General features: G+C 45.8%; 1 protein-coding gene across 1 annotated transcript; it reads right to left on the reverse strand.

Moving 5' to 3' along the window:
• Window positions 1–1,977: 1,977 nt before the first annotated feature.
• PtA15_12A137 (uncharacterized protein) lies at window positions 1,978–3,477 on the reverse strand (the record flags this gene model as incomplete). Its single annotated transcript, XM_053161716.1, has 4 exons — window positions 1,978–2,370; window positions 2,436–2,467; window positions 2,542–2,698; window positions 3,310–3,477. 4 exons carry the CDS (start codon window positions 3,475–3,477, stop codon window positions 1,978–1,980), a joined length of 750 nt encoding a protein of 249 aa, XP_053025706.1.
• Between the last annotated feature and the right edge of the window lie 5,534 nt (window positions 3,478–9,011).

A 9,011-nucleotide genomic window follows, 5' to 3' on the forward strand; every position in this document is an offset into this window, starting at 1 on the left:
GGTCGTGAGTTTACTCCTGTTCATCTTTAAGCCCTGATCGGTGATTTTGAAACCTAGAAAAGTAACCTTGTTGCAGAAAAACTCGCACTTATGAAGGGAAGCTTTTAGCAAAAATTCACGTAGTTTCTGCAATATATTAGTTAAATTGATCAATTGTTGATCCTTGGTCTATGAATAAATCAATATGTCATCAATGTAAACAAAGCAACAGAAATCCAAAAACTCACACAGAACATGCTGGATGAAACGCTGGAAAGTTGCCGGCGCGTTTGCCAATCCAAAAGGCATGACTTGATATTCATAAAGGCCCCAAGGCTTCCGGAAAGCTGTTTTCCGGTCATGACCTTTGGCTACACGCAGCAAATTAAAGGGGCCGGCTTTATGCACTTCAAATATTTACTACATGCACTCCAAAAAAGTAGTGAACTTGTGTCTACTCCAATAAATGTTGGAGTGAACAAAGTTTCACTCCAAAAGTGGGTTAAATTGGAGTGTTCAGAAGTTCACTCCAATATATATTTGGAGTAAACCTTTGTTCACTCCAAAAGTGGGCTAAATTAAGGGTGTTCAAAGTTGAAATCACATTTTTTTCAAATCATAAAATCATAAAATCATAACACTTTTGAGTGATCATTTTTTATTTACCATTTTAGAATTGTTGCTCTTTTTTTAATGATTGGGTGTTACACATTTTTTTCAGATTAAAATTTTATGAATTTATGGTGTTACTAGAGGCCAAGGCGGCTACGCTGCTGCAGGGTCCAGTGCATCTCCAACCCACAATTGCTTGGCATTTGCGGCCAAATTTTTCCAAGCTATGTACTGACCATGTTGGTCAAGCCTACCAACAGCATGTCAGGTCCTCCAGCTGTGCCACAGCAACGGGCAAAAGGGCCAGTTGTTAGTTCAGCCAGGAAGCTGTGAATTTCAATCAAAATTACAAGTTAGATGGTGCATAAACTTCATTTTTGGATGAATGTTGGAGAGCTTCCCATCAAGGTCTACAGACCCTGCAAAACCAGATGATAGATCTGCAGCCTCAGGGAGTACTTGAGGACTTCCCGTCAAGATCTACAGACCCTTCCAGATTTTAATTCTAGCAGATTGATGAATTTGAATTCTTCTGCATGACCTGAGCTCTGCTTTGGGCTCCCAAAATTGGATTTTAGTTTGTATCCTTTATGATAATATTGGGTTTCCAATGTAAGAGTCAGACAATGGTTTGGGGACGTGTTGCACACAAGCTAGCACGGGCAGCGGTGGCAGACACAAGACAACAAACCTGACATACAAGATTGAGATGAGAACAAGAAACTTGATCTGAAGAGTGAGAAAGATAGAATCAGACCTATAAGGTTTGTATTGTAGAAATTCTGACTCTGAGCAAAAGCAAGATGATGAAGATGCTTTTGGTTAGAGAACCGTACAATGGAAACGGATGTCTACGTATAAGTTGCAAATCTAACTACATGCATAAAGATGGATAAGATGGACAACTACCATGCTAATACAATGGGTTGGTCTGAGAAATGTTGTTTGGCGGCTCAGAGCTCTCAGTTACCAATACAGGCTTTGACTTATTGTCAGTCTGTGTGGTTGGGCTAGTAGATCTCTTGGTGGATTCTGAGGTACAATATTTTCAACAGAAGGTTGACCAATGCCCATGGGAGGCAATTTGCCCTTCTCCGTTGCTTGTTTGATTGACAACTTGGCTTCAAGGATCTCTTTGCAACGCAGTTGATGCTTGAGTTGTTTGAGCTCTCTTTGCAAGGCTTCACGGTCATTCTCTTGCCTCCTTTGGAGGTGGTCAAGGATTTCTCTCTCTTGCAAGCCCTTTTTCATTCAGTTTCAGCCAATAGTCTCAGTCTTGTATCTGGCAAAGTTGAGCTTTGGTCAAGGCCGTTTCTTGCTCTGCTTGCAAAGTGACTTGGGTCTTGATCTCTTGTTGTTGCAACCCACACTCACGCAGCTCTGCGACTATTCACGCTTCCGGAGGTCTCGCAATGCCTGTACTTTCAAGTTATGTTGTCTAGCTTTGAGGTCAAGGGTCCCTAGTCGTCTTCTTTGGAGTCTTTCTGCTTGGGCCCTTAGAGCCATTTTGGCAGTGATATTTCCACTGTGTCGTCGAGCGTGTGAGCTGGGATGAGGCGCGTGGCCGACCCCGCGGGGTGGATGGTTCAAAACTCCTAGCGACGCTCGGGCCTTTCGTTTGGTAGGGTGAGCAAGAATTTCGGAAATTTGCCGCATCCGAGCAGCAGGCTCGGGAGGACCACGTCTATGGACCATTGAGGCGTTTAACATATGGCCGGAAGGAATTCTAGAAGGTGGCGGGTGAACCCTGTGCATGTATCGCGCAGAAGGGGGGTGATGCTGTGCGGGTAAAGGATGCAAGGCCAGTGGTGGGGGTGATGGACTCTACTTGGGCCCATGCTGACTGGGGTGACTGACCGGTGATTTTCTTGTACTCCTAGTGATCGAGGTCAATGGGGGAGAGAAGCTGTTAGTATCAGATTAAAACATGTTTATCAGAGGTCAGCTCACTGGCCAAAGCTTTGGTCCTTGACCTTCCATTTTTGATTCTAGCCATATTGGCTTCACTAAGAAATTCTTGCCCTTCGCGCTTGGCCAGCTCAAGCTTCGCCATCTCGAGGTGCTTGGCTTTGTTGACTTGGTGTTCGCGCAGAGCCAGTTCATGCTCCTAAGATCAGTTGATAAAGCGAAAGAAGAATCATCAAGAACTGTTGGGTCATCGCCGCAGAGACTTCAGTCCAGTCTGACGCACCTGAGCTTTTAGTTCAGCCCAAACAACAATTAATGGTTTTCCAGCGGGCAGATGAGACAGCACGATGAGCCAAGACCCAGCATATTAGAGTAGTAAGATTTGAGACAAACCAATCGGATAAGGCAAACTCATTGAGGGCTTGAGTTTTTTCCTCAAGCTTACGAACTTGGTCAAGCTGCGAGTGTTTGAAGGAGCGATTTGCAATTAAGTGACTGGCCGATTGTCATGATGATGTGGAATTTCAGCGGGCTTCAACTCAGTAGGCATTCCCAGGGAGCTCAATATTCAATGCTCTCAATACCTCAACTTTCTGAAGACCATTCAAGAGGGTCGAGGACTGCTTCAATCATGTGTATCAATGTAGACTTGATTTATTGGTAACTGACAACAAGTCTTCAGGCGTTGGGGTTGCGTTATGTTGGTTGGTGGTAAAATTGATTGATGTGAGCAATCCGAGCGTGCCACCAATGAGTAAGGGTCTGGGCTAGTTTGAGGCGGCCCAGGGAGGGCGTGGTGGAGTAGGACACGGTGGGTGAGGTCTCGAGGGTGGGCGTATTGTTTTGCCAACTTGTCCTATCTAGCAACAAGCTCAGATTGGTTTCTGTGCCTAAACTGGGCGGCACCGGTTTGTCAAGCTGGCTGTGGTCAGGGCTGAGTGGGTGTCTGGACAATGGTTGACCTGGCCAAGTAGACATTTGGCAGGTTCTCAAGCGCGAAGAGGGGTTGGGGGGAGTCAGCATATGTATAGGTTGCCTCTAAAATGGGGGCACTCTTCATGTTTCTAATCCCCAGGCTGTCCCCCACGCTGTAATTCCAGCCGGGGGTCAGTCTCAACCCCCTCCGCTGTTGCACTTGCACAGTCTGAGGGGCAATATTTGTTGGCCCCCCTTTGCATAATGCCTTCAATGCGGCGCGCGGGGGCCATCCCACCCACCTTTTTTTAATCCTGCTAGACAGGGATGGAAGGTGGGCCCGGGTGCATCAGCTTGCTGATGCTAGCGGGTTGAGTGTGGTTTTTTATTTTGTCTGAGTTTTTTGTAATTTTTACAGATTTTTTTTGTGGATTGCAGCTTTTGTAAAGGGGGAACCTTTGATCTTTTTTTTGTGATTTTGTGGATTTCTAGGGGGAACCCTTGATCTTTCATTCTATGTTTCACTGAATTTAATATACTTGGATGATTTTATGCAGTCAACTTTGAACACCCCTATTGGAGTGTTCTGAGGGATTCATACCTGTTACCGGTTATTGCTCATCTGCTTAATAATTTACAGGGATGTAAATTTCTGTCAAAGATTGATCTCAAGGCGGCTTTTAATTTGGGGGCTGGCTTTATGCACTCCAAATATTTCCTACATGCACTCCAAAAAAGGAGTGAACTTGTGTCTACTCCAATAAATGTTGGAGTGAGCAAAGGTTCACTCCAAAAGTGGGCTAAATTGGAGTGTTCAGAAGTTCACTCCAAAAGTGGGCTAAATTGGAGTGTTCAGAAGTTCACTCAAAAAGTGGGCTAAATTGGAGTGTTCAGAAGTTCACTCCAATATTTATTGGAGTGAAAACTTGTGCACTCCAATCTTGAAACTTGGTATGTTTCAAGATTGGAGTGTACTACTGTACACTCCAATAATAGCACTGTTCACGTAAGCTAAACATCAGCAAGATTGAAATAAAGTTTATCCCATTGTGCCAGCCAATTTGGCTGGGAAAGTATGCTGATGTATATCTCTCACATGGTCATAGATTTCTTACGTGAACAGTGCTAATTACTGGAGTTTACACCTTTTTAAATACATGCATGCACTCCAAGCAACTCCTCCAGATCAAAAAAGTCATACTTTGACCCTTGGAGACCCTGCCTCCCCCCTACAGAAAAACTTCCACCACACTCACATTCCTCTCCTTAAGACTAGGGTCAGCCTAAATGCACTCCAAACTTTTACTTCATGCACTCCACATTTTTGGCTTTGGGGGGCCAGCACTCCAAAAAAGTTGGAGTGCCTTGATTTTGTACTCCCAAAACATGGAGTCCCCAGATGGGCACTCCATGTTTATTGGAGTACACAACTGGGTACTCCAAATGTGAGCCTGAGTCTCTATAGTGACAGCAGGACACAAGAAATGGGGGGGCAATAGTTGGATTTCTTGGGATAAAGAAATTACAACTATAATAGAAAAAGAGAAAGAGAGAGAGAAACCAAGCAGGATAAGAAGGAAGAGAAGTACTAGGTTATTCTAGTGGGAATGCACGTCCACTGGCAATGCTACTCTTCAGAAGAGTGCTGCTAATCTGTGCAAGAAGTGCTACAGCTTCCTCTCAGGAGGGTATCTGGATTAGATAAGTCTTAATCCAGCCACAGTTTTTTAGACTTCTCTCTGGACAGTCAAGGTTATTAATGGGAAACCTGAGGGACAGCCCTGAACCTAGATTTTGAGGCAAAGGCCTGATGATAAGAAGGGACAGCCCTGTGATCAAGATGGAGGCAAAGGCCTATAGATATGGAGGGACAGCCCTGTGATCAAGGAGAAAGCAAAGCAAGAAGAAAAGGCAGATCCAGCAAGACACAGAGTTGTACCTCTGAGATAAACAAGGTTCAGTGAAAGAGGTTACTTACTGTCAATATCCTAGGCGCCTGTGACGGTAGGTATACTGGGAGTGTAGTAGGCTCTTTGGTGGTGATCCTGGAGTTATCTGGGTGGTGGTTCTGGTGTGCTGAAGTCTGTGGATCCTCCTCAGGCAAGGGGGATCCTGACTACGAAAATTTTCACAGTTTGCTTATGTAATTTACATATGTACATGTGGTTTGGCGCGCCTAGTAGCGCTGACACGTCACAACTGCGCAAGGGCGCTACAACTCAGTAACTCAGGGAAGGAGTATAGTTACAATGAATTGGTAAGTTGTAACTAGGGTTAAAATTGCATGAGGAAACAGAATATGAAGTCAAAACAGGGATATCTCTTAAGATGAAAAAGATATAAAGTAATTTATATGTAACAAAGGTAGAACAGGCAGCTTTTAGGTCAGCTGTGATGACTCTAAGGCTGACACCAAAATTGACCAAAATAGGGGAGTGCAGCTAGATGCACTCCAAAAAAAATGGAGTGCAAGCCCAAGCACTCCACCTTTTCAGTGAAGGATTTTGGCTTTGCACTCCAGCTAGCAAATACCAAATGGAGTGCATTGGGGTGCACTCCAAGTCTCCTTTTTTTTGGAGTTCCCACAGCAATCACACCTCTCGATGACCGGTCTGGACCGGTCATTGAGGGGACTCACACAGAGGACTCATACCTCTCGATGACCGGCGCGGACCGGTCATCAGTCACACCTCTCAATGACCGGTGTGTACCCGTCAACAAGGGGAGGTGCTACTCTTGATGACCGGTCTTTACCGGTCATCAAGGGGACTCCCACCTCTCAATGACCGGCGCGGACCGGTCATCAGTCACACCTCCCGATGACCGGCACAGACCGGTCATTGAGAGGACTCACACCTCTCGATGACCGGTCACCACCGGTCATTGAGAGGACTCACACCTCTCGATGACCGGTCACCACCAGTCATCGAGAGGACTCACACCTCTTGATGACCGGTCATCAAGGTGAGTCACATTTCTTGATGACCGGTCAGACCGGTCATCAAGGGTAATAACACCTCTTGATGACCGGTGCGTACCAGTCATTGAGGGGAGGTGCTGCTCTCGATGACCGGTCGGTCTGACCGGTCATCCAGAGGAGATGTTACTCCCCTCAATGACCGGCACAGACCGGTCATCGAGAGATGTGACTCACCTCAATGACCGGTCATCACCGGTTATCGAGTGTTATTACCCTCGATGACCGGTCTGACCGGTCATTGAGTGGTGTGAGCTGGTGTGAGCCCTCTCAATGACCGGTCATCACCGGTCATCGAGAGGTGTGAGTCCCCTCAATGACCGGTCTGTGCCGGTCACCGAGGGGAGTAGCACCTCCTCTTGATGACCGGTCAGACCGACTGGTCATTGAGAGTAGCACCTACCCTCGATGACTGGTACACACCGGTCATCCAGAGGAGGTGTTATTCCCCTCAATCACCGGTCTGACCGGTCATCGAGGGATGTGACTCACCTTGATGACCGGTGATGATCGGTCATTGAGAGGTGTTATTACCCTTGATGACCGGACTGACCGATCATCGAGAGGTGTGAGCCCTCTCGATGACCGGTCATCACCGGTCATCGAGAGGAGGTGTTATTAGCCTCGATGACCGGTGTGACCGATCATTGAGGTGTGAGTCCCCTCGATGACCGGTCTGTGCCGGTCATCGGGAGGTGTGACCGGTCCGCGCCGGTCATTGAGAGGTGTGAGTCCCCTTGGTGACCGGCACAGACCGGTCATTGAGAGGAGATGTTACTCCCCTCGATGACCGGCACAGACCCGTCATCAAGAGGTGTGATTTCCCTCAATGACCGGCGGTCCGGTACAGACCGTTCATTGAGAGATGTTAATCTGCTCAATGCCGGTCTGTACTGGTCATGGATATCAGGAGGATCAAGTGGGGTGTGTTTGTACATAGCCCGGTTGAAGTTGTAGGCACTCCAGCTCTGGCTGGAGTGCACAGTACTGCACTCCCCTTTTGAGGAGGAGAAATATCAGGAATGGAGTGCTGGGGGAATGCACTCCAATCTGATGGAGTGAGACTCATGGGCACTCATTACATTTCCTGGCCACTGGAGTTCTTTGTGGTGCACTCCAAAGAGTCTTGAGTCCCCGTTTATGCACTCCAATTGACTTGGAGTACTCTAGTCTGTACTCCAACAATCATTGGAGTGCACACTCCATACACTCACTTTTGGAGTGCTTTTGGGATTTTTTTGGAGTGCATTTAGGCTGACCCTAAGACTAGGCCCCAAAGATTCCAGCGAGTCTGAGCCTATTTATCTGCTCTTTTGCAATGGGAATCACTGGCCCCAATTTTTTGGAGTGTCCAGTGGTCCAAACTCCAAAAGAAAACATGGGGTGGGTTGAACTCCAAGTACTCCACAGTTTGAGTGCCTAATTTTATACTCCATTTTTGGAGTGCACAAGTTTTCACTCCAATAAATATTGGAGTGAACTTCTGAACACTCCAATTTAGCCCACTTTTGGAGTGAACTTCTGAACACTCCAATTTAGCCCACTTTTGGAGTGAACCTTTGCTCACTCCAACATTTATTGGAGTAGACACAAGTTCACTCCTTTTTTGGAGTGCATGTAGTAAATATTTGGAGTGCATAAAGCCAGCCCCCAAATTAAAAGCCGCCTTGAGATCAATCTTTGACAGAAATTTACATCCCTGTAAATTATTAAGCAGATGAGCAATAACCGGTAACGGGTATGAATCCCTCACCGTCATATGATTTAAAATTCAGTAATCCACACAAGGCCGGTTAGCTTTACCTTCCACCTTTACATAAAAAGTAGGCACCGCCGCCGAGGACGACGATATCCTAATAAAACCTTTAGCAAGATTGTTGTCAATATAAGATCTCAACTCTTCTCGCTCTGGTTTACTTAAATTGTATATTTTGCCAAATGGAGGAACTTCTCCCTTCTTCAAATTAACCTTACAGGCAAATTGCGCCCTATGCGGCGGAAGACAAGCCAGAGCCTCCGTGACAAATACATTGGCAAACTTATTGGTAAGCATCTTAGCTTCATTACAAGGTTGAGTAAAAATCTCCTGTATACATTCATACATTACAACATCGCTGTCCGATCCTCCGACAAAAGTTCCAGAGTCCTTTAACCACACGTTTTCTAAAATAACATTGGCTGAAGCTAATTTGGTTAAATATAACGTTACATGCAAACACAGAAAAGAACCACACATGGTGGGAAATAAAACATCCCCTTTTGTATAAGAAACAATTTTGCCCAAAGCCGCTGTTGATCCGTCAAAGGATTTACACTGAAGCCGGGTCGCCAAATCAAAAGTGTATATTTTAATTTTATTTGAAAAATCAAAATCAATTAACAAAGCCAAGGCGCCAGAATCAACCAAAAAATACACGTCAGTACTATGATTATTGTTAATTAGCAGCCGTCCATTAAAGAAAGGTAGATTGTCTGCAACAGATGCTTTCTTTATTACATGTGACTGCTTACCATTGGTCAAATTCATCTTCTCTGACATACAACTGTTGAAGAACACCTCCCCCGCCAACATATCTCCCATAGTAACGACATCGGCTAACAACGCTGGCTCAGCCTGCCC

The sequence above is a fragment of the Puccinia triticina genome, chromosome 12A (assembly GCF_026914185.1).
Source record: "Puccinia triticina chromosome 12A, complete sequence".
Taxonomy (NCBI): domain Eukaryota; kingdom Fungi; phylum Basidiomycota; class Pucciniomycetes; order Pucciniales; family Pucciniaceae; genus Puccinia; species Puccinia triticina.